Source organism: Calidris pugnax, unplaced genomic scaffold (assembly GCF_001431845.1).
Source record: "Calidris pugnax isolate Ruff unplaced genomic scaffold, ASM143184v1 scaffold14, whole genome shotgun sequence".
Taxonomy (NCBI): domain Eukaryota; kingdom Metazoa; phylum Chordata; class Aves; order Charadriiformes; family Scolopacidae; genus Calidris; species Calidris pugnax.
Genome location: NW_015090793.1, coordinates 5206132 through 5232117, shown reverse-complemented (window position 1 = coordinate 5232117; position 25986 = coordinate 5206132). Strand labels below are relative to the sequence as shown.

General features: G+C 43.7%; 1 protein-coding gene across 1 annotated transcript in view; it reads left to right on the top strand.

Moving 5' to 3' along the window:
* The first annotated feature begins 8853 nt into the window (after positions 1–8853).
* The window catches only part of HGFAC (HGF activator), a 44143-nt gene continuing 27010 nt past the window's right edge, over positions 8854–25986 (top strand). The window contains exons 1-6 of the mRNA XM_014966673.1: positions 8854–9008; positions 10493–10547; positions 12382–12478; positions 18047–18120; positions 23559–23672; positions 24730–24861. Of these exons, the coding sequence (XP_014822159.1) occupies positions 8943–9008; positions 10493–10547; positions 12382–12478; positions 18047–18120; positions 23559–23672; positions 24730–24861 (538 nt within the window). The 5' untranslated portion in view covers positions 8854–8942. The remainder of the gene's footprint in view (positions 9009–10492; positions 10548–12381; positions 12479–18046; positions 18121–23558; positions 23673–24729; positions 24862–25986) is intronic.

Here is a 25986-nt window from a genome sequence, read left to right as displayed (position 1 = left end):
GGAATTTGAGCACAGCTAAAAATGTACGTGCCTAACAATTGCAAATCAGCCTGTGCTGAAGTTACCTAAATGGGTTGGCATCGGTGGAAGGTGGGTGCCTCTACACCTCTTCTTGTCAGTTTTCAGTGAGTACAGGGCTAAAAAAAAATCACACGCCTCTGTATATGAGCCTACTGTTTCAGCCAGGGTTATCGGCAAAGGTTTATAGCAAAGTCCTTGAAAAATACAGTTACCTACTTTCCACTCTTATTCATATACAGTAGGAGGAACAGTCTCTCCATGCAAACACATCCTAGACTGGTTGCAGGCATAGTATTTTCGGTATGTCATGACATCTGAGTGCATGAACAGATCTAAGTATCATCTTGAAATGGACTTCTAAAATCTTGGTTGGTTTTCGCAACGAGGTCCATGTCTGGGGTGTATAAGTGAAGGTTCTGCATATTGTGGCTTGTAACAGAGCTTTAAATCACTCACAGATTTGTGTGATTAGGGGTATAAAATCACAGTCTGGTTTTGTTTCTGCAGCTCAAGCCTAACTCTTCCATTGCTATTTCTATATTATTTGATTTTTCAGATCAGAAGTAAAGTTTTCTGGATGTATGAAAGAATCATTTGTAAGCACAGCTGCACATAAAGGATTTTTAAATATACACCTGCAACTGCAGTGGCTGAATCTGGCTAAAATGTGATTTCACACAGAAGAAAGCATGAAGCCATTACAAAATCAGCGCACACAAAGGGTGGTCAAATGAAAGGAGAAAAACTGCAGGCAGGACATCCTGCCAAACCAAAGCCACCCATGCCAATGGGAAGAAGTGCACAGAAGGTCGTGGTTGCAGAGTTGCAGCCTCATCAGGCTGTTATGTGCCTCTTTGGGAAAGTAAAAGGTAGCAGGAAAGACTGGTATGGGAATGGGTCAAAGGGGGCTACAGCTCTAGGGAAACTACAAAAAATGGGATGAGTCTTCCTAGGAGCGCTGAAACTGGAGGAGGGGATGCTGAGGTATTTGCTGTTGCTGCAGAGAGCCCGTTTGAAAGGCTCCATCTTCTGGGTGCTGAGTGTGGAGGGTCCTGTGACTGCTCCTGCTGGATGCAGGCAATGAGGACAAGCTGTGAAGCTCTGGGCTGCAGAAGGAAGATGAATACAACAGTTGTGTGACAAGGAAGGGACTCACAAGGTCTGATACTCGTAGCTGAAGGAAGATATAGCTCTGAGTGCAGACCCAGTGCTGTGGGAAGAGAAGCTGGTAGTGGAGAGCAAGAGTGAAGAGGCCACCTCCATTGGGTAGCAGTGCATTAAGGGGTAGAAGTGGTGGGTAAGCACCAGGATGTGGGGTTTGGTGGGGAGTGATGTTTAACAAAACCATACCAAGGCCAATGGAGGAATCACAGGGGGAAAATCCTGGGGGCCAGGGGCAGATGGATCTCCATGGGGAGGCTGTGATGATAGCATGGTCTGCAGAGTTGCTGAAGAAGGGACCCAAGCCCTGCAGAAAGCAGATGCAAAGGGAAAACCTGATAACCTGATAAGACCCACTCATGCATGGAAGGAAGATGTTCACTCTGCTGCTATGTGCTGGGGAGGCAGTGGAGGTTGCTGGCAAGGCTGTGGTCCAGGATGGGGTATCCATGGCCAGCATGTTTGGGGGGTTTGACAGTGGTGAGGGAGTGAGATGAAAAAAATAACTTCCTAAATGTGAGAATAGTTTCAGTCCCTGGAGAGAAGAGAAAGGAAATTGGTGCCGAAAACCCCGGAGCTGTGAGCTCACGGGTGAGGGAAGCCAGGGGAGCTGCTAGAGATGCTGGAAGAGTGTGGGAGGTGAGAGGAGTGAGGAGGAGTAAACATTTGGGTGAAGGCGTATCTTTCTGTCCCAGGATTATCTGCGGCAGCGCAGCAGCGCCAAATCCATGTCTGCTGGATCCCAGCTGCCCAGCAACCAGCCTTCTGCAGCTGTGCTTTTACCAGCCTCGCTGCCTCAAGGAGAGGGGAGGATGGTTTGTAAAAGTGTAAGTGTGGCAGAGGTTACACACAGTTTGGGGGCTGTCAATATTAGCAGCGAGGTCTGGTGTGGGATGGGATGGACCAGGACTCCAGTCTTCTCTGAAAGCCAAAACCATGTAGGTTTTTTTTTTCCCCTGGGATTTCTGAAGCTCCCAGGGAGAGGTGGGGGTGATGCCCAGAGGTGTTTGTGATTGCAGTGTGGCTATGGAAAGCTGTGCATTTTGGGTGCTACACTGTTTAAGGTCCCTGTGAATAACTCAACTTCTCAGTTTGCTTCGGGCCAAAGCTTTTCTTTTTTTCTCGCTGAAATAAGCAAACAAGCAAAATGATTTCAGCTTTCTTCCTTTGCACGTGGCTTTAGCAAGAGGAATGCAATGGCTTTTCTCTAGGCACCACTCCAGAACAGGGAAGAGGAGGTGGAGGCTCACTTCTTGCCTCAGTGAAGACTCTGGTTTCGGGTATGAGCGACCAGATTGGGGTTGTAACATTTCCTGAGACAGGTCTGACCCGTGCCCTCCCGTCTGGGGGCAGCCCCAAGCAGTAGGTGTTAGGGGGAAGGGGAAAAGTTCCTCGTGCACTCCCCGTGTTGCTACACTGCCTTATTTTAAAATCTTTTAAAAGCCACTAGACTTGAAGCCCATGAGCATTAGCGTCAGCTGTAGTGATTAGGATATTCATTATGTAATGGGGACAGCTGAGTTTTGGTAACGGCTCCCAGGGCCAGAGGATGGGAATGATCTCAAGCAACAGAGATGAAGAGAATCCCATCTGACTGTGACAACAAGGTATACAGCATGGTTTTCAGGTCGCCTGGAGGAAAAGAAAAGAGAGTTGGGAGGGTTTGTACGTCAGTGTCATGTTGGCACTGAGTCCCTTGGTAGTACCCCAGGAGCAGAATTGCCATACGAGATTGCTTGCATTATACCCTTCTTGAAAGATTAACATATAGTTGTATTTTTCATTCTAGAAATACTTCTAATTACTTCCAATCCATGTGCACTCATCAGGTTGTATAAATGTCTGGGACACAGCACACTTGCAGGGACTTTAGGTCTAGCCCTAGTTCCTTGTGCCAGCAGCGCCATAGCCTGCGTCTGTCTCCTCACCCAGGACACTAGATTTGGGCTTCGTATTAATAATGTCAGCTAAAGCCTGGAAATCCACTCGTCTCAGGAGGCTGCCATATGTTACCTTCACAAGGGATGAAGAACCTGGCTTTGAAAGAAGAAATCCTTATTACCTTATTGCTATGAAAAAGCATGGAAGTTTGTAAGAATACATGGGGGGGATCAGTTAGCCACTAGAAAAGATTATAATTTGTCTTCAGCTTTACAGGAGCTGAGTGGTAGAGTTCTCAGAAACATTTGCAATGGTCAGGAAATAATGTAAAAATAGAGAGCACTGATGAACTTGCAGTCATGGGATAACCCTCCCCCAGCCTGCCTGGTCGCTGGTACACAGGAATGAATGCAAATGGGTGCGTGTGTGTTTAAACTTGTCTATTCCACTTATGTCTAGTGAATTAATTGATGAAAAAAATCCCTACCAATTTTATTGTTTCATATTGGTGGCTGACTCAGTTAATTTACTTTTTGTTGGTATTTAATGATTTAGGATGGTTGTTAATATTGTTTCATTATTACTAAGCAGTTCAGAGTCTGGGCTCAGTCTGGGCTTTTATTAATTATTGTTAAATTTAAAGAAATAAACCACATTGCAATGTGGGAAATGAGGAAAAGGCAGATGTATGAGACAGCATTATCAGTATGTGCTATACCCCCTGCAGCAAGGATTTCTGTCTCTTTCTGCTCATTTATTGTGTATTTATTTGCCTTTTCATTTTCCCATGATGATGTCAATATTAAGGCAAAAATGCTGAAACTGAGGAATTTTAGCCTTTGATACAGAAGGATTACAGCCTGCAAACAGGATAAAGAGTTCCTAGTCTTATTTTGAAAGCTTTAATTGACTTCAGCAGTAGCAGATTCTGGCTCTAAATGCATTTGGATTGTGTGCACACCACAAGAAATGTTCAATATTGTGTGCAGCAAAGTTAAGAATCAGCATGTGCCCTTCTTTTAAATGAAAATGGAATTTTCTTAGAAAACAAGAACCAGACTCTGTCTGCAGTTTCACTGGTGGGATGAGCTGCAATACAGGCTCCAGGCCTTAGAGCCGCCAAAAGTTCTGTCACTCCAAACCAGGTCTGTCCACTAGCACAAATTTCTATCTTTCCTCTCTTTTATATACATGCACATATTTATATTTATATTTATATTTATATTTATATTTATATTTATATTTATTATGAAAAAGCATGGAAGTTTGTAAGAATACATGGGGGGGATCAGTTAGCCACTAGAAAAGATTATAATTTGTCTTCAGCTTTACAGGAGCTGAGTGGTAGAGTTCTCAGAAACATTTGCAATGGTCAGGAAATAATGTAAAAATAGAGAGCACTGATGAACTTGCAGTCATGGGATAACCCTCCCCCAGCCTGCCTGGTCGCTGGTACACAGGAATGAATGCAAATGGGTGCGTGTGTGTTTAAACTTGTCTATTCCACTTATGTCTAGTGAATTAATTGATGAAAAAAATCCCTACCAATTTTATTGTTTCATATTGGTGGCTGACTCAGTTAATTTACTTTTTGTTGGTATTTAATGATTTAGGATGGTTGTTAATATTGTTTCATTATTACTAAGCAGTTCAGAGTCTGGGCTCAGTCTGGGCTTTTATTAATTATTGTTAAATTTAAAGAAATAAACCACATTGCAATGTGGGAAATGAGGAAAAGGCAGATGTATGAGACAGCATTATCAGTATGTGCTATACCCCCTGCAGCAAGGATTTCTGTCTCTTTCTGCTCATTTATTGTGTATTTATTTGCCTTTTCATTTTCCCATGATGATGTCAATATTAAGGCAAAAATGCTGAAACTGAGGAATTTTAGCCTTTGATACAGAAGGATTACAGCCTGCAAACAGGATAAAGAGTTCCTAGTCTTATTTTGAAAGCTTTAATTGACTTCAGCAGTAGCAGATTCTGGCTCTAAATGCATTTGGATTGTGTGCACACCACAAGAAATGTTCAATATTGTGTGCAGCAAAGTTAAGAATCAGCATGTGCCCTTCTTTTAAATGAAAATGGAATTTTCTTAGAAAACAAGAACCAGACTCTGTCTGCAGTTTCACTGGTGGGATGAGCTGCAATACAGGCTCCAGGCCTTAGAGCCGCCAAAAGTTCTGTCACTCCAAACCAGGTCTGTCCACTAGCACAAATTTCTATCTTTCCTCTCTTTTATATACATGCACATATTTATATTTATATTTATATTTATATTTATATTTATATTTATATTTATTTAGTGTTTTACAGAGGCTCACTTGAAATGGGTGCTAAATGAAGTCTAAAATCTAAGGTTAGGGACTTTATCTTGAAGGCCATATGGATTGTTTCCATGTTTTTTGTTTTGGTTTTTCTCGTTGTTATGGTATTTGCTCCACACACACCTGACTGTTTTCTCCCTCTGTGGAATGTTTCCTTCAGTATGCTGGAAATCATGAGTCACAGGTTAATTGATTTGGAAAGGTTAAGGAGAGCAACTTCGTGGGCTCATCAGCCCGACCCCTGGGGTGATGGTTTGGGCACAGTGCCCCAGGTCTCTCAGGCTGGTGGGTTCTCAGCTGCAGTGATAGAAACCAAACAGCATCTCCTCCCTACAGCAGAGGATGTCTCTGTCATACTAGTCATCCCCAGAGGTCTTAATAATGTATCATCTGGTGCTATCTGAACATAAGAACGTTTCTTGTGTCTCGTGTCAGCTAGGGCTGCTGTGGGGGTGGACCATCTGATGCTCTGGGTGCTGAGGAGGTGGCTGGCTGCATGTATGGGTTCTGCCTCCATCTCTGGTTAGTCCATTCCTGAGGTCAGGTGTGATTCCTGTAAACTGTCTGAGCACCAGTGATTGCAGAACCAGTGTACATGAGTAAATGAAAAAGGTTATGCTTGCTGAAACTTCCTAAACTGTGCTGCTGCTAATTTTATTTTTTTTTCTGCTTCCCCCACCCCTTCACCCCCTCCTGTTTATTATCTTCACACTGGAAGCTCTGTGCATCTGGATTCTCAATGGAGAGGCTGCCAGGTCAGATGTGAACACGTGTTAGGGGAAGGCATGGCCTCCCTATTTGGTGCCTCTCTGCCTTTGCGGTCATTCCAAGCTCACCCAGGACCATGCTGCTGGATGGCTCTACTGGAATGGCTTAAAAACAGAGCAGGGTAAGGGATTCACCCATGTCAGCTCTCTTTCCCCAAGTTTGTTCCCCAGCTGTCCCTCCATGCACACTTCTTGTGCTGCTCATGGCCAAAAGCTTCACATGATGACACACAAATATCTGCAGCCAAGACTTCTTCACCCTTGTGAACTTCCAAGTGCCTGAAGCACTCTGAGGTTTATAAGAATTCAGTATCAAAACTGAATCTACAGTTTTCTGAGTAGTTTCTTGCCAATGAGATACAATGCTTCTCCAAAAAATATCTGGCATACTTCCTTTTTACTGATTCTAGGAAAAACTTGATGAAGGCAGACAGACTTTCTTCTGGTTATAAATAGCTGAAAGAGTAAGTGATCACTTAACACAATATACAAAAAAACACACCTTAAATTCTGCCTTTTCTTTATAACCATAAGACCTGTTCAGACACCTCTCTGCTGAACCAGTGCAGGCAGCATACATGTAGTTAGGGTTTTTTAATGATTCATATCTGTCTGAACCCTGAAATCACTGTTCGGTCATTATTCAGACCTTACTCAGGGGTAATTCCCATCATATGGTGGTGCTTCTCTGGCAGCTGTTGCAACTCCTGGCTTTGATGCCTTTTCCTTTTGCTTTGTGCCAGCACCCTCCTGTCAGTTAAGTGGCTCCTGGTGTTGGTGCTTCTTCCTTTCTCTTATGTTGAGGAATTGGTTTGAGCTAAAAGCTCAAAAAGCAAAAAGCTTAGAGCTGTGACTCCCCAGAAAGACACTCTGCAACTATTGCTTGTAGTTCAGTGCCTACGAACTGCAGCAACTGGGAGCAGACACAGGGATGCAGAATGCATTCTTGTTTTAATTCTTTTGGCCTTTCAGGTATGGGAAAATGCTTTCCTACAACCTGCCTTGGTGATCATAGAAATACAATGTTTCTGATCCTGAAAGCAGATGATTTTTATTCTGGAAATGGTGGAAGAGGGTATTTCTGCAGCTTTAAAGAAGTCTCTTCCTCCTCTCCTCGCTGTCCCATACTTGCTCCCCTTCTCCTCTCTTTTCACAGAGCTTTTGGGAACTCTGGATGGAACGGCAGCTAACAGCTTTGTTTTGCTTTCTTTGCATAATTTCAGTAGCTTGGGTACAAGCCATTGTATAGGCATTACTAGTCTCATGGTTTGGGCCCTCAAACCAGGACAACTAGTTTGAAGCCTGGTGGCCACAGTCAAGAATGAGGGTAGGAACTGGAAATCTATATTACAGCTTTGCCAGGTGCCCCCAGACAGATTAGACTGTCTCCACATCCCATTTCCATCTTTGAAATGGGTGAAAAATAAGACACATCTATTCCACAAGTCTCTTCTGAAGCTTTATTTACTTCAAATCTTCAGGCAACAAACAATGCATAAAGGCAAAAGTCTTTTTCTGCTTGTTTGCTCTTTGCTGGATTTTGGGAAGAAAATTCCATTTTTTGCCCAGTTTCTGCTGCTCCAAGCCTTGCTGACAGTAGGAAAGCTTTCTCCATAAAGCTGTGTATGCATAGTTGCACTAACAAGAGTATTGCTTTGAGGATAGACACAGCTGTATGACAGCACAGCCGATGGAAGTTTCCTCCAACATTATAAACCTTCATGGCAGAACTGTCCTGGGGTAGCTCCACTGCCCCGCTGGGCCCTAGTGCCATGGTCTTGTTGGGTTAAAATAGAAAATAATAATCACATCTCTTCCATGGCTGTGCTGGTGAAACTTCAAAGGGTAGAGCACAACTTAAACAAGGACTGTGGTATTCTTGCTGTTGTTGTGGCTCTGGGGATTTTGGGTGTGAAGAGGCGTGGTCCCTGATTGACAGGGCATGGCTAGAAAAAGCCTCGTGCAGAGACACAGTTGTACCAGCCAAACCTGTGGATTTTGGTTGTGGGGCAAGGTGGGGCTGAAACAGACTCCACTGGTGAAATCTCAGTTTTAGCAATACCCTCTCTGCATCCCTATTAGAAATGCTTCTGCCGTGCAGTGATCTCAGCCAAGCACTTACAAGACAGAGGTGGCTTTGCTCAGGGGGCTGCAGAAAGGAGTTTTCTGGTACACAAAATGTTTTGTTAGAGGAATGTCTATTTTCTTTCATTTTAATTTTCCCAGTGTGTTGCTGAAAGGCTGCTGTTGTACGTCACAGCTGGGCAGGTAACCATCTGTTAATGAGTAATTCTTGTGTCTGGTATCAGCATTGATCAGGTCCATATTTTGCAATGTAATGTCATCTCCTGAGTGGGCTTGCTTGGAGCTCCTTGTTACTGCTACGCCATGCTTTTAATTAGTTCCTGAAGGGAAAGAGGAGGGAAAGGCCTGGTTGGTAAATTGTCTCTGATCACAAGCAACATTGGATTACCTCCTCTGGAGGTGCTGTTAAACGCTTGCTGAGCACACCAGCGGTCATCTCCAACGCCGGGCACTTGGTGAACTCTTCACTCCCTGTGGTTTGGGGAGAGTACCTCGCTACATGGCATTCCCTTCTACCCACAAAGACATTAATGATTAACAATGATAACAGCTCTGCTTACATAGAAAGCTAAAATACCCCAAAGTTAAGTAAATCACAGTCCCTTGTGAAAGCCCGTTGCTGACTCACTCTCCTGCTTCAGCCCAGCCCTGGAAGTTTCTCTCTGCCAGGCAAAACCTTCGTGAGAGGAGAGCAAAGATGAAAGTCTCTGCTCCTCTCGCTCTTGTCTTGGCTCTGACTCTGAGCAGTGACTGTGTAAGGAAGGTAAGTCCGATTCTTCTGTTTTGGAGTGGTGGATCACCTACGTGCTGGCTGGCAGGACAATGTTGCCTTAGGGTTGGATGAGTGAAGCAGCCGACCAGACGAAAAGAAAGAGTGCTTCAAATGAAAAACAAAAGGGATTTGCTAGATGAAGGCTCGCAGCAGCACTGACTAAGCAGGGGGCCTGCAGGATAGCTGGTCCCATGCAATCTGCATTCAAAGATATTGCTTACATCCTTGCTCTGAAAGAATGGGAGGGGAGGAAGGACCACAAAAATTGAAATACTTTGAAAATGAATCTCAGAAATGTGTTGACACAAGCAGGTACCTGCAGTAGCAGGGAAGGAGAGTGCTACCCCACCAGACTTTACTGCTACCTGGTAACTGAACATTCCAGCTTAGGCAACCATCTCCTACTTTTCAAACCTCTCCCTGTTTTCATGCCATGCCCTTCAGTGTTTTCACTGGGTGCTTTGTGTCTGGTTTTTTTTTGGGTATACAGCACTGCTGAGCATGGCCATGATGGTTTGTTTAAACTCCACCATGGCCTGGCATCCACCAGGGACGAGCAGAGCAGCTAATAGCCTGGACCCCCAGTTATGTGGCTTTATGATTAGCCTTATTTCACTAGCTAGTTCAAAACTAGCTCAGATATGCTTAAATGATGCTATAATCCTAGCTGTCCCCGTGAGGTACAGAAGTATCTCCTTAGATGCTGCAGGTAGGAGCAGAAAGGAATATTCATGGTGCCTGGGAAAAGATCAGCCCTGGCTGAAGCCATTGGAGACTGAGTCAGTGTAAGGTGGAATAACTTTCTTGCTCAGAATTGTTCAAGCCTCCCTATATATCTTAGCAACAGCTTTGTCTTACCCCTTGCTTGTTATATCCCCTATCCAGTTCTGCATTCATGCTGTGCTACTTCCTTGACTGCTTTTGTGATATTTTTATTTTGCTATAGTTCATCTGTCAGCACCTTTGATGGCAGCAGCACTTTATGTGCATTACCATTTTTTATTGTTTTGTGTGGCTTAAAATCAGCTCAGCCTAGTGCTCTTTGCTTGCTGATCAGCAAATCCAAATAAAGTAGAGGTTGATTTTTTAACTAATGCCCTGGGGGATATAGCTAAATGGCAGGAAAAGTCAAATGCTGGGATATTATTTGTAACTGTGAACTGGCCCCGGAATGCTTCCTGCTGAGAGAAATAGGAGATGTATCCTTTGGCAATAGAAAACATAATGGAGCTTTGGCCTTTTTTTGTGCTGTGCTGGGTTTTCCTGGTTTAACAGAGACCTTTCACAAGCCAGTGTTTATCTACCCTCTTTCACCAGACTGTGCCCCAGCAAATCACACACAAAAATGAAGATCTTTGCAGAAGCACTGGGAGAAACACAATTTCAGGGCACCCTGGCAAGCATGTTTGTCTCTATAGGATGGTTCCCAGAGTGAATTTGTGTCTCCAATCCGCATTCTTTTTTTCTCTTTGTAGCACCACAAATCTGGGGCAGGAAGAGGCTCAAAACATGGGCTCACTCCCTCACAAGGTACAAAGTCAAGTCCAATAGGTTTCCTGACAGTGAGAATGCTCTGCCTGTCTGTATCCGTGCTGCGCAAGTCAGTAGTAAGCCTGTCTTTGTTTCAACATGAATAAGGATTATGGAATGGTTATGCCAATATTAATTTCTGAGCAGAGGGGAATTTGGGATTAGCTCAGGAATCTCTGGGTAATTTTCCTTTAGGTGTGGATTAATGGGAAGGTGCTGATAAGATTTTAGTTTGTCTCAGCTGGCGTGGCTTATATTCACTCATAACATGGTGTGTCTGTAGATGTGCAACTTCCTTTATTTTAATCAGAGCCGCGTCTGCCCTGCAACTTTAAAGTACTTAAGCTCTTTGATATGCATAGGTTCAATTTCTGCTGCAGCCCTTGATCTCTCTGTGGGAGAAGAGTTTTAGCCCCATGCAATTTGCTGGGTTGCATTTGTTTTGATGGCACCTAAAATAGTCAGACAACCTGGCTGTGCGCGCGCATTGCAGGCTTCCATTCTTAAGGATTTTGCTGTTAAGGATTACATGAGTCAGACCATTAGTGGTGCCTTTATAGCTTAGTCTTCATCAGACTTTGGAATGCAGTATGTCTTCTGAATAGATGTATTTTCACAACTCCCCTAACTGCTTATAACAGGAGGTATGAAACAGAGAAAGTAAATATCTGAACATTTGATTAATTAGTTCAGACAATGAAAACCAGGCTTGAAAAAGGGATAGAAAAGGGGCTGGCAGTAGCTATTTCACATTGACAGATAAGAGGACAGCTAGGACAGATAGAGTGACCATAAGGCCAACGGGTTAGGGAGGGTTTGGAACACAGGGTTGGGGTATTTTTTCCATTGTGCTAATAACTGGCCTCATCAGTTCTTTGAGCTAATTAATCTGATTTTGTGAGGGCTAACAGATATCGCAAGGGTGTGCAGGAGCCCCAGCCGTGATGGAAAGGGTAAACTCAGGATAAGGAGTAGTTGTACATCGTCACTGAGAAATGGGAATGTGCTGTGCTGCCAGCTTGGTTGTATGCCCCATTTCTCTCCTACGGAAGTGGTTGGCTTTCCATTCACGCTCCTGGCTCTCAGAAGTAATTGCTTTTAGTTTAATGGTTAAATAAGCTCTGACAGTTTTTCATTGTCTTTTTTATCTTCAGTCTCCTTCATTCTCAAGACTCATCTTGAAGGATTTTTTATGTTAGACTCCCACTAGCCTTCCTAGACTCCCACCACCCTTCCTTAGACTCCCATCACTGACGTCGTAAAGATAAAACTTGCCCTTTTCAGACACCAGTCCCATTGATTTCTCCCCACTTGTAAGGAATGTGCTTATCCCAGAGGATAGGTGGTATGATCAAAATTATCTGTCATCTCCCCCAACCTTTAAAACCTTCTTTCTCCTGACTGTTTCTATTTTGGTTTGTACTGTCTGGTGCCTTAATTGTTTTAAACAGATGTTACAATGTGATATGGAGCCTGAAAGGATACTACTTCAGAAATCAACTTAATATGCTATTACAATGCTACATAATTAGAAATGATAATTGCAATTAATGAATATAATTGGCATTTGCTCTACCAGGCATTGCAATATATTTTGAGCTGAAACGATCTGAGATCTTTATTCTACTGCAGAGCCCATTAATCCTTGTTGATTCAGCCATTACGTAGGATTTTAAGCCTCTTATACACTAGAAGTTGCAGAGACACAGAGTCCGAAGTACAGCTGAAAAGCTTGAAGATATCTTTCTTCATAATTTCATATGATAACGTATAATACATATACATGTGGGTTGGATTTCAGATCCATGATGAGGTTTTTATTCTTGTATTTCAGTGTTTACGGAGGATGGAAATCTATGCAAATTTCCTTTCCGGTACGGTGGAAGGTTTTATCACTCATGTTTATCGAATCTACTTTCCCGAAAGAAATGGTAAGTTTACATTGCTCATAAATGAAGACAGCATTCAAATGAAAATGTCATCCTTTCTGTGCTTTAATCCTGTTTTGAGAACAATTAACTTGAGCTTGATGTTGAGCTCAAGCATCAAGGAGAGCCATGCAGTTCTGTTTGGAGTCATGGCCTTTAGGCCAAAACCCATGGTCAGAGGGGAGTGAGTCCAGGCATGAGGTCTCCAGAGCCAGAGAAAGCTCAAGAACTGCAGAAATATTTCCTACTTGGAAATTCATATTGGAATTGCAACTTATACAAATGTCAAGAGCTTGTACAGAAAGGCCAGGACCAATGGAATGACCTGATAGAAACCCTCTGCTGAAGGAGAAAGGAGAAATACAGACACCTGTAAGAGATGATGCTTGGTTACAGAATTGTTTGGTTTGCGTGGGCCATACTTGTGCTGCAGCAGAGACCAAAGGATTTTTGAGGAAATTATTATTATTTTTTTATCCTATACTCTAATTTCTATTCAGGTTGGCACCAGACCCCTTTTGGGCAGTGCAATACTAAGAGGTGAGGTATTACTCCTGCTTGTAGGGTAATGATTTATTCTATTAGAGTGTTTAAGGCCAGTTCTCCTGACTTTGGGCAAAGGTTATTCTTTTACTTATGCAGAAGTTGTTAAATTCAGAAGTTGTTCGTTTTGGGGTAGGGGCAGTCAGGTGGGAACCCTACTGCAGTGAGCACTGAATAAACAAGAATAACTTTGCAGATGAATCTATCTAATGGACAGATACTAACAGGGAACAAAGCAGGGAATATATGGGTACCAGTAATGTGATAATATATGCACAGATGAGCTATGTGAAAAGCACATAATTATATGTTTTCGGGGTGGAGATAATATTTTATAGAACTTATTTTACTCCCCCATGCAGGGCAGAACTCTCATTTTTTATATTGGACTGTCTAATTTTTTCATGATTTGTGTCATCTGTTTTAAGTTTAAATGCTGGCCACACAAAACACATCCCTTCTTACACAAGTAGACGCAGAGCTGCAAGCTAGGAGACCACTTCTGAATTTCCCCAGCATCCATAGATACAATCCAGATAAGAAAAGCCTCAAGGAAACAAGAATTTGAGAATATCTTAACTAAAGGAAGGGAACTGGAATAATTTTGCAGTTTGTGCTGTCTTTGATGAACTGTAGCCACAAAGAGTTTGACCTTTGGACTCACTTAGTTTCATGCAATGCTTAAGATGGATCCTGTTAATACGTGACACTCTGTGTATTTGTATTTAGCCAGTTAGGCCACAGAACTGGAAAAAAATGGAAAAACCTGTGAATGGATGGGGTCCAAGGTTAGACCACACTTTAAAGCCGACCTCGGACAACTTGCTCTTATACTTGCAATTTTTAAAAAGCCATTTACAAGTGGGGAGACAAGGAGGAGGACAGCTGGAGCTGTTTGGTTTTGACAGGCCATTTCACCCCATGGCTGACCTTCTGGCCAGTGTTTACTCTTTGCTAAAAGCAACCTAACATGTGACTTCAGGCACAGAGATGCCGGGAAAAGAGCCCTGAAAGCCACCAGGAAACCTGCTCTGTGCATTTTTGTGTGACTTGGCACTAGCCCATGCTGGATTGATGCTGAGTAACTGATCCCAGGGGACCTGGGAGGCAGCAGGGAAGGGCAAGGCTTGTGTCCTTCCTGCTCTTGCCTGCCTGTGAGCTGCTAGTGAGGATGGAGATGATGAGAGGCTGGATGCTACCTGCCTCTTTGGGGGAAAATGCAAGGAGGCCAGACCAGAAGAGTGCTGGATTACACACTAATGAATCCCTGTCCTTAGTCCTCAAATCATACTTTAAGGCAGGACTACAGGCAGGACTCTGGAGTGTGAGCCGAAGCATGCTCCAATTGGCATTAATGTTATTACATGTTTCCTCATGCTACATGTGACAGATATTGTGTGCTAGCCCATTTTATTAAGGTCAGTAAAAAGATAGTCTTGCAGGAGGCATTTAAGAGCAGTGTCTATCTTAATCAAAAGCTGAACTTTTAATTTATGAAAGCGACCGTGTTGATTAAAAGGGCTAAATGTGGAAGGCAAACAGACATGACCTTGTCTGTTTGTAACATTAAATATTTCAACATAAATCAGAGGCCTGACCACAGAAACCTCTCCCTACTTAATCTGAGAGCAACAAACAAGTTGTATCTTTATAAATATTTATCGAAAACACAGGAAAGAAGACAAAATAATTGCAGTATTCAAATCACAAACTTCCTTTAACAGCATCCTGTATTGCATTTCCCTTTAATTATACTCTCTTTGCCCAGATAAATTCCTATTTAGATGCCTTTTACCAGGTACTAAAGATGTCATGTAAATTTGCCTTTTGTGCTGAAGGGAAAATATTAGCTGGAACTGTTGCTAAAGTTCTTTGGTCCCTTCAGAAAGACAGTGTAGGGACAGACAAAATGGGAGTGCAATGAACACCCATGAGAGCAAATGGGGAAGGTGGTCTCTGAATTACAACTGAGCTGTGGCTGCAGGGGTGCTGCCAGTGCCCTGCCTCTGTGTCCCATGGTGGGATGGGTTCCCTTGAGATCCTGCTGAAGGGGAATGGCGGGAGCAGATCTTGGCTCAGATTTTGGCTGTGACTGGGAAGGTGTTGACTCATACCCTGGAGAAAGAAGCCTTATCCTGTGCTCGAGTGCTGGGTGTGCGGGTCCTGGTTGTGCCAGGTTGCAAGGGTAGGCTTAGGTCTGGATAGAAAGGGCACAATCTTACCATCTTCTGTGGAAACAGAACGATTTGATACTTTGGCCACAGATTAAAGACAGTGCAGAAGAGGGTTTTGTCCAAGATTACAAGATGGAGAGTTTGTGCCAGTCCTGGAAAGGACAAGGACACGTGGGGTGAACCAGAAGAAACCAAGCATCAGGCTCTGGACTTTGTTGGTGGTGGTTGCTCTGGTATTGTCAGGTAAAGTTTAGCCATCTCTTGTGGTCAGGACAACCCCAAAAAAGGTCTTAGGGAACCTCCAGGCCTTAAACATGGTGACAGCACCAGGCATGATGGCAGAGCTCTTTCCTTACACCAGTCTGACTCCGGCCTGAGGCTTTGCTTGTTCTGCAAAACATCCTATTACTAAGGCTCCCAATGCACCTGATGAGTAAAACAGCCCACTTTCCATTTATCCCACCTACCAGTCAGGCCTCATCTGCAACACACCATTTTGTTGTCCATTGCCATGTTGTTTACCACACATGCATTTAAAATGTTGTTTAAATCAAGCCCTAGTAGCGAACTTTTCTGGTGTAATTAATTCAATATCCGTGTCTTTAAAATTTCACTTTATTAACAATTTTATGTGATGGTCTGATGTAGAGAAATTAGTTATATATTTAGAGAGTGGGCCTATTTACAAGTAGACCGAAGAAATAATAAGCCTGCTTGGTTGGTGTGGCTGCTGGAGGTAATATCCTGTGAGACCGAATAGTCATAGTATTTTTGGTAAGACTCTCAGCAAAGAAGAGCTTTTTAAAAGAAAAGGAGGGAGACTAGTGAAGTAGCTTTGAGGATGTGCTGAGTTTCTCTCAGACAGTGACAGGTACGTGGCAGAAAATAGAAAAGGATTATATGAATGTGCAAGAAGCCTGGTACTGAGAAGGCAGCCTGGCATCACAGGGGAGGACCAACACCATCGTAGTCACTACAAGGTGACAGGGAAGAAGGGGATTAGTTGTGAAGAGCATTGGATGGGAGGACTGGTGGGTTGTGGAAAGCTGGTGGAAGAAGCCTCTGTCAGGGTGTTTGGTAACAAAAAATATTTAAGAAGGAAAAAATCGAGTTTCCTTTTCCTTAGAACTTGGCTGCTGCTGGACAGACTCCAGAGAGTATTAACTAACATATAAATTGTTTTCTTTCCCATAATGGTCAGAGTTTGTTTGGATTCTTTAGGTGTATACAGGGCCTTTTCCATGTGCCTCTTCTGTGCTGCCCGGTCTCTAAATCTGTAATTACGTGAGAAAAGTTAGAAAAGTTTGGATTCTCCTTCCCCATCATGGCTGGACACACTACTGTTCAGTCAGAGATGGTTTTGCCAACAATGACACAAATCAGTGCACCACCAAGAACCACTTTTAACTTACTCCTCACCTTAATCCTCATGCATAATAAACCATCCTTTAAAAAAACGCGATCCACTTCCCACTGAGGGAGCCCAGAGAAATTTCCATTAATTCCCAGCAGAGTCGCACAGACCTTAACGCCTGTGAGAAAGCAGTCTCTTTAAGGTGTCAAGTCAATTAGCACTAGACTAGTGAGCGCCTTTCTTTTTATGCACCTTGTATAATTGAGGTCACCAAACTTAATATGCGTGGGCTATTCAGATGCTCCATAGGAACTAAAGCCTTTTAAATACCACATAGCATCTAATTAAGCAGCAAAGTAGGGCAGTGAAAATGGTAGACATGCTCTACAATAAAATTTCATCTAGCTTGTGACGTCCTAGGGTGAAAAAATATTTTTTAACACAACTGATAAAGTTGTTGACTTATACTAACTGGTATACTGTGTTAACACAAGGTATGACAGAAAGACACGTAATAAAAATAGATTATCAGGGATGTTAAATAACACAAACTCCTATTTCTTCCAGTGCCATGTACCCATTCGTTTCCCTGCGTAGTGGCAGCTGATATTTATTATACTGCATTAGAACTAGTTGGAGAAGATGTTTTGGTGGACGGCGCGTTGGGACACAACGTGGGCCTCCAAGGTTCAGCCTCAGTTCAGTCACACACTCCCTGTGTGGCCTGGGGAAGCCTATAAGTCTGCCCCTGCAAATGGAGAATAGCGGCTTAATGCTCCTTGGAGTACTACGAGTCTTGGAGATAACAGACTGGTGAGGGCAAGGAAAGTGTGCGGACAGAGCTGTCGGAGTTTGCCTCAGTAGGATTCCCACGGGCGGCGTTGCATGCAGGATTCAGCCCGCTGCTCTCAAAAAGACGTTTTATCCGTGTATTTGGAAATCACCCTTGTGTCAGCTATTTCCTCATTTCGTCTGGCGAGTCAAAAAATAGACACACGTTAAAGGAACTGAACGCAAAATACAGTTGCTGCTGAAAGCCAAAAAAAAGTCCCTCTGTGGACAGTCTCCTGCCTCCACAGATTATTAAAGTAACTGACGGGCTTAAAAAAATAGTTTGGGTCCTGTTTCGCTTGTTCTGTAATGAATAAAGGAGACATAATTTATTTGCTTTGGTTTTGGTTTTTATTTCTGTCTTTCGTTTTCTAATCTTAGAAATAGAAAGAAGGTTGGGTTTTTCTGGAGGATTCACTGGAATTCTCAGGTCCTGCTCCCACATCTTATTCTTAGTCTGTATTTTGTTTGAGAGAAATGGTGCAGACCATCTTAAACAACAAGAACTAAAAGCATATTTTTCCTCTGGTGTTAAGAGATCTTGAACAAAACATGCTAATTAGGTAAAAAAAGTATGAATTTACCCAAGAATAAAGTTCCATATTGATTCAGTGCAAGCATCCAGGTTGTTAAAAAATTGCACTAACCCGCACCTTTAATTCTTTTCAGGTGTTCAACAACACATAACTATGACCGGGACAGGAGATGGGGACACTGTGTTTTGTTGTCTGAAGACCACTCAGGTAAGGTGAGCTGTTGCTGAGTTGCTCCAGATACATGGCTCCTACTTTACCACCTGCAGTAAGGAGGGATGGTGTCTTCAGTGATGCTTTTATTTGGTGTACGCAGAAGAAGCCTTCACATTAGCTGTCTCTGTGACTCTGAATAACCATAGCATTGGACTGTGAATATCACACAGTCTTTAATTCACTCTCTGTTGACTAAGAAAGTCATAGAGAGAAATGATGGTAATGCCAACATGGAAATCTGAACTGCTGGAGCTGAGGAAAGAAGTGATTGTCTTCTCCTCCCTCATGGCTTGGATGTGCTGTTTATTTTTTCCCTTACTTAACCAGCTACATTTTCCTTCTCTTTGACCAGCTAATTTTTTAGAAGGTACAGAAACATTTCATGCCCTGTACAACACACAACCATCACTTCCAGCTGTCCCTCCTTGAGATCTCAGGGTAAAGAGCAGACCTTCAAAACCAGACTTCCTTGGGCTTTGGGCTGTGTCAGAGAATACAAGAGGACGGATGCATTCATTGCAAGAGTACTGAGGGATAACGATAGGGTTACTTAGTTGAGCAGGGCTATGGCTTCATGTGGTCACCACACTCCAATGCTAATTACCTCATTGTGAAAGTCTGTCTAAAATGGGAAGCCAAGGTCTGTGGCAAACTCTCCTTTCTGTGTCAGTTGCTTTAATTGACACACTGGTGAAAGCATCATTTCCCAAGCAGTTCGGTGGAGAACATGCATCCCTGTCTTCAGCAGTACCTTGATGGTTGGCTCTTGCTTGTCTCTGTGTCCTTAACTTCATATTTCATGAGCTGGGTGCTGGGGATTCTCATTTTATAAGGAACACATGTATCTAATTCTCAATTTATATGACAGACCAGCGCTGAAAAATCAGGTATTGCACTGATCAGACTCAATGCTCCTGAGGTTTTTTTTGGATCTATATCTAAATGCTGGTCATGTTCCTCTTTTCTCCTTCACACTACTTTCAAATGTGACCTGTCTTGTTTAGTCTGCGGAATATGACCACGTGCCCTTAGATGTTTGCTTCCCACTTTCCAACAAAGGGTATTTTCCACCATCTCCTTGCAGGATGTCATGTCATGAGACCCATTGCCAAGTTGATTACAATCTACCAGAGTGCTTGAAAAGCCAACGTTAGCTGAATCATGCTGAGAGTCTAAAATTAAGCAGTGTATAGCATCATCATTTTAAATTTAACAACTTTAAATTTTAATTTTCCAGCCTGGCTTTAAAACGGACTAACAGTAGATCAGAGACAAATGACCTAAGCCCAAAACAAGCAGCAATGCATGTGCCTTTGTAATGCAAGTATGTCAGACATGAATGTAGACTTTATAGACAGTTCATGCTTACAAGAGTCAGGTTATGAGGGCTGCAGTTATTCATGAGTGACCTCCCAGAGCTTAAAATGTCGGAAGTGGTAACTCATGATTGCTTTAATCCTCCATTGAAACCCTGACTGTCAGCCGTGGTGGCTGGCTGATTCAAGGAAGCTTTTCCAGTAGCTGAAGAAGGAGCTCTCGAAGCCTAGTGTTGCATTTCTGGGGGTGCCTTGTGTCACCTCTGTCCCTACCTCAGCCCATTGCCATGGCCCTGCCAGCCCCACATGCAGCCATCTCTGCAGTGAGCTGGCTGTCCAAAAGCCTTTTTGGGCTTTCTGGCTCATTTTTGCCTGTTATCCACCACAGCACTGGAGAGGGTGGTTTGCAACAGGAAAGCCACCTTGTCTGTCTGCCCCTTGCCAAAGGGTATTGCTGTCAATATACCCTACCACCAGTGAGGGCTTGCCCTGGCTCCTTTTTTTTTTTTTCCACTCCAGAAAAAAAGAATTAGAAGTGTAAGAGAGAAAAGGAAAAAGAAAACAGGATGGGGTAGCTGGAGGAGACCACTGCTGGATGTTGCGATGAAAAGACTATCTCTGAAAGCATTAAGAATTTTGTAATATAAAATAAAAGTGTCTTTAGCTGTTCATTTATTTATAAACATAAGTCTACTTTTTTTTTAAGTAGCAGGCACTGTGTTTGGACTTGGAAAATTCTTAACAGATCACCAGTCATAGCTTAGAGAGAAAAGGTTTATAGTGAGGTTGAAAGGAAGAAGCAGCATAATGGCTGAGGGGAATTTCAAGCAAACAGGAGGAAAGTTAGTCTGCTGAGGGAGACAGCTAGGGAGAAAGAAGCAGTCAAACTGAATAATGTAGATATTTGAAGTGTGGAAAACGTATGATTTTTTTGTTAAAAAATCCACTAAAATATTAAATCTTTGGGGGAATCTCAACCACTTTATAGACACTTGAAAAACAAGAAAAAATGAAATTTTTGGGAGAGAGAGTATCCTTTGGCCATAAAAGATTGGTGAGGAATGTGTGAACTGGGATGCTGAAGGAGCTGCTTGAAAGCGAAAGCTGAAGCATGAACTCTCTCTGGGCCAAGAATACCATGTGTACACAGGGAGTCGACTTGAAACCATTGAAACTGCTTACAAATTAGTGTTAAGCAAGTGTTGGAGGCATTGGTCCAGAAAAATACATCTGCCAATCTCAAGAAAAAGTTTAATCAAAAAGTATTTAGCTTCAGGACGAAGCAAAGCTTAGGTATGAAGTCTCTGCCAGAGGGAGATGTTAGTACTGCGCTGTACAGAGCCAGAGCTCACCATAACAGTACCCAAGGTGCTGGTTCAAACCCCTTCTGAAATCACTTTATCACTGCCTTCAGGTTTCCAGAGGATCCTCCACTCCTGCCAAGGAGATCTCCATGGAGACCATGTGTAGTATCTGCCTGATGTGACCCCTTCATACACATGGGCCAACTGGGTTGTGAATGTGTAGTTTGTATGTATGTATGCATGTACACATACATGCATAGAAGTGGAACTAATGGGTCTTCCAGTCCCTGGGTAGCCTCTTAGGACTACTCCTATGAATGTCTGGAGATCTTGGAGAAATGGCCAAAACCCTGAGGAATTCCAGACTTGGGAGAAAAATGCCAGACTGAGGTTTTTTAAGAGACATTTGGACTGATATGGAAAGAAGAAGTGGAGTGATGTGGGCTGTGCAAATAGGAGGAAGAGGCACCATCCCAGGAGGGACTCTGGGGAAGAGTAGTCCCAGTTCTGGGAAAGGTGGGTGGCAGAAACAGAAAGTTTTTCACAGAATCACAGAATCTTCTAGGTTGGAAGGGACCTTAAAGATCATCTTGTCCAACCGTCAACCTAACTTTGACAAAAACAGACACCCGCACAACAAGCAAACAAAAGGAAGATATGGTTAGAAAGGCGACACAAGGCTACTGCTCATTCAGCAGAGCCTCAGAAGGGTGAAGTCAAGGTGATTGCTAGCAAGCACGGAGTATTTTTTCTGTGAGCGTGGGGAGATACTGCTGGGTGGCTTTAGATATTGGCTGAGCTTTCAGGGATTTGGCGCTCCCCAGTCGATGGTTAGTTAATGGGGGGCAGGATTCCCGGCAGGGAACTGTGATGTGTCCACACGCTTATGAGTAGAAGTTTTTCCTGAACTCCATGGGAGGTGGGGAGGAATGCAGAGTAACCTGGCAAAATCAGGCTCAAGTGGCGGGTGGCATGCAGTGAGAAACTCTGATTCAGAATGAAATGAAGGACAGGAAGTGCTCTCTGTAGATTTAATGAAGGCATAAAAAATGTCTTTTTGAGTGCCACCATACCAGAAAATGGCAAGGAGATCAAGTCATGGTTTGGAAGTGATGGGAGTAGGAAATACGGGATTTTCGTTTGAGGAAACATGACACCACTAGAAATTTCATAACTATCAAACGGCAGGAGCAGTAGGAACGTCACTGCCTTTACTTGCTTTCCCTTGATGTTATCCTGAAGTGAAACTGCCAGGGAATACACCCATGCCTGCTATCTGATACCAATTACACCACTCTATTCTGAAGTAAATATTTTGAGTTGTGCAGGAGAACCTTCACATTTACACTACTGTAGCAAAGCTCAGCCTTTTGTGTTTAGCTTCAGCCCTGTATGTGTGTGCCTGTGTTTCTATATGTTGAATCCCATGGTTAGGACCACACACACTAGCTCAAGGAGCACCTGGATTGAGTAACTCTACATTTGCCCTCATGGAGTTTGACTAGTGTTAAAAAAAAAAAAAGAGGGTTTAAATGAAGACAAGCTGTTGGGCCAGCTTTGCAACAGGGTGTAAGACCTGATGTTCGTTGACTTCAGGGGGGAGACACACCCCCTCAACACCACCTGAAGTCAGGAACAAGGGCTGGCCAGCAAGGCTCTAACACCTTTTGCATTATACATTGCCAGGTAAAGCTTCCATCGCAGGGATGAGAAAGTTGTCCTGGAACACCCCCCTCCTCTCCCACCCTGTTTTCCCATGATTTAGAAAATTCCTTAAAAAGCAGAGCTACATTAGACTGGTCCAGTTTGATCTCGCTCGGCCTGATTTAGAATCATAGAATCATAGAACGGTTTGGGTTGGAAGGGACCTCAAAGATCATCGAGTTCCAACCCCCCTGCCATGGGCAGTGACACCTCCCACTAGAGCAGGTTGCTCAAAGCCCCATCCAGCCTGGCCTTGAACACTTTCAGGGATGGGGCAGCCACAACTTCCCTGGGCAACCTGTTCCAGTGCCTCACCACCCTCATAGTGAAGAATTTCTTCCTGAGATCTAATCTGAATCTTTTTTCTTCCAATTTAAAACCGTTTCCCCTTGTCCTATCGTTACACCTCCTGGGAAAGGGTCCCTCCCCACCTCTTCTATAGGCCCCTTTCAGGTATTGAAAGGCCGCTATAAGGTCTCCCCGGAGCCTTCTCTTCTCCAGGCTGAACAATCCCAGCTCCCTCAGCCTGGGATGAGGCATTTACTTGGATGTGCCCTTGTTTTGCCTCGAAGTTTTTTCCTTTGTTCCAGCTGTTCCATTCGTGTTTGTCCATATCCAAAAAATCCATAGCAAATTCCTCTGTGGAGGGCTGTCCTTTGTGTAACTGGCAAGGGGGATGCCTGGTGCCGGTCAGTGATGCTGGGATGCGGTGATGCGGGCAGAGGCAGAGCTGCAGCCTTCCCTCCCCAGTGTAAAGGCACAGCTCCATCTTGTGGGCATTCCTCCGTCTCCTTCCTCGCCACACTGCCAGCCCTGGCGACTTCACACGCCTGACTGGACCTACCACCTCTGGACAAGTTGCTCTGGAGGAGAAGGTCCAGCGCAGTGATTTGCTACACATCTTTTAAAAGCTGGATAAATATAGGTGCTATACAGCTGGACACAAAATCAATGTAAATCGGCTGGGTAAACATTGTTTTAGATTACTAGGTGTTATTGAAACTGCAGTGCAATCAAAATGGTTCGTGTCACCAAGCCGACGTGTAGCACAACAAAGCACGGCTTATCTGGCACCTATTAACATCATCTTCTTATGTGGCCTGTCTAGATCACTGTGCAAACAACCCTTGCCAAAACGGAGGGACCTGTTCTCTTGCTCATGGCTACAGGATGTACCACTGTACCTGTCCCGAGGAATTCACGGGCCAGAACTGTCAGATGAGTAAGTATCTCCTTCCGCGGGTGTTGCAACATGAAATACAAGCAGTAAGTAGAGTTCATTAATGTTTGCTTAATGAAAAGGTAGTGCTGTTGTGATGGGAGAAAGCACTGCAGCATGAATGTTTGTGTAGGCAGATTTCCAAATGGTTCTGACAGACAATCCATTACTGACAGGACAGCTGAAAATAGCTTGATTATGCAGTTATAAATCCAAGCATGCTCTGAGCCAGTGAGGTATTAAGATATGGGAAACACAAAGAGCCTCTTCCTCTCCCTGTGCTGTTTTTAAGATTTAAATATCACTTATATGGTTGGAAATGACTAATATAATCCAGTAGGCAGGGCTGGGAGACATGAAAGAACAATAAAATTTCAGGTGACGCCTTATCCCTTATGTATATGCACACATGGGTCCATTGCAGCTTTTAGTGTGATGTCAACTTAATACCTGGGCAGCTGGTCCACCTTCAGGGGGGGCATTCCCAAAGGAAGAGAGTCCGGCCAAAAAGTTTTGTTTGGTTTATTTTTCCAGTTTTATGGTGGTGTTACTCCCAATTTACTGCACATCAAGTGAGGGATTAGGATTTTACACTGAGGGTTTTCAGTTGTGCTTGCTTTTCCCTGCAGCTCTAGACTTCTCTCCCAACATAAGCACAGAAGCCTCTTTCAGTCCTGGAGCTCCGCCGTCTCCAGCACAGCCCATCATCTGTGGAGGACACAGTAAACTGGGACAGACACAAGTGCATACCACTGATTTTATTTTTTGTGTTTGCTGTGTGACCTTTTGGAAGATCTTAAGTAATGGTGATAGTGTCATGCTCACAGGGCTTTAGGAGGAAGCCACCACTGCCTCCAGGTCCTTGGAGCTGCTGCTACAGTGGCTTAGTGCCTTCACACTGTGGTGTGGCTTGGCTTGCTTGAGAATCACCAACTGTCAACAGGCATATGTCTGCTCAACAGGAAAAAAGAGATGAGCAGGGAACGATGGAGACTGTGGTCCCATTCCTCGCAAGAAATAACCTCTGAAAGCTTGTGTTGTTTTTTCAACTGTCTTTTAGAGAAATGTTTTGACGACAGTCTCTACGAGTTCTTTGATGTGGGCGTGAGCTGGTCAAGAGTCCAACAAGGAGCTGTGGAGCAGTGCACGTGTGTGAACGGCCAGACCGAGTGCGAGCGTGTCGAATACAGAAGTAAGGCACTATTTGGTATTACAGCTGTTGGCCTGCATGGAGGGGGAATAGAGGACAGTAAGGGTACCAAAGCACGTTATACACAGTAATGCTGCTCTCCCAGCTCATGTACCCTCCCCTTACCTTGAGTAATAACGTAGCCGGAGTAGTAGTGCTGACCCAGGAAATCACTTCAATCTGTCCACCTTTATTTGAAGAAGCAATTATATGCATTAAGCTGAATTTTAGGGACACAGCTCAGTGCTTTCTTCACCAGGGATGCAACCCTGGACTGCAGCATGTGAGAATATGCAAGAGATTTTACAGTAGATGTGGTAAAATTTCTGACCTTGTGAGTTGTCTTACAGAACCGTAACATTCCTGAGAAGCACACCCTCCTCTACTCTTCCCCTGCACACCTACAATCGCTTTGTGTTGCTGTTTCACACCTGAGATTTTTTCCCAAGCCTATCCCACTCTTAGGTTGCCAGTGTGTAAACTCTACCTGCCTCCAGGATCCCATTTGCCTGCATTGACCCCAGAGTCCCCATGATTTTTGGCTTGACACACTCATTCTCAGCTGGGGTGGTGCTTCCTGAGTTTTGAAGCCTCCTCCTTGTTTTGGGACTCCCAGGTGGCCGACACAGCTGGCCAGCTAGCTGCAGGGCATGTCCTTGGCATTGTCACTTATCTGGTGAAGCCATCACAGCACCTCCCTGTTGGAAGAAGAGATGGTGGGAAGCAAAACATATACCACACCTATATATATGGTCTGGTATCCTGGTATTCAGTTATTCAGCCTGGCTGACTTCCACCCTGCCCAGACTCCCAAGTAACTTACAGTACTGAGTAAAAGAGCACGTTGAAATAGGTAGATGCTTTTATTCCTACCTTACAGAACTGGAAACTAAAGCATGGAGAGAATTGGTGGCTTTCTAGGACGTTGGGAGTCCATGGGAGAGTTGGGAAATTTGATAGGACTTAATACTTCCCAGTCACAGATCCTAATTATTTAACTGAGCTCCCTGCTAGATACATTATTATAAATTTTAATGCAGCTCAGTGGCAAACTTGGAATTGGCAGAACCCTCTGTACAGAAAGAGATGCTAATGCCACCACCATCCTCACTAGTAATAATAATCACC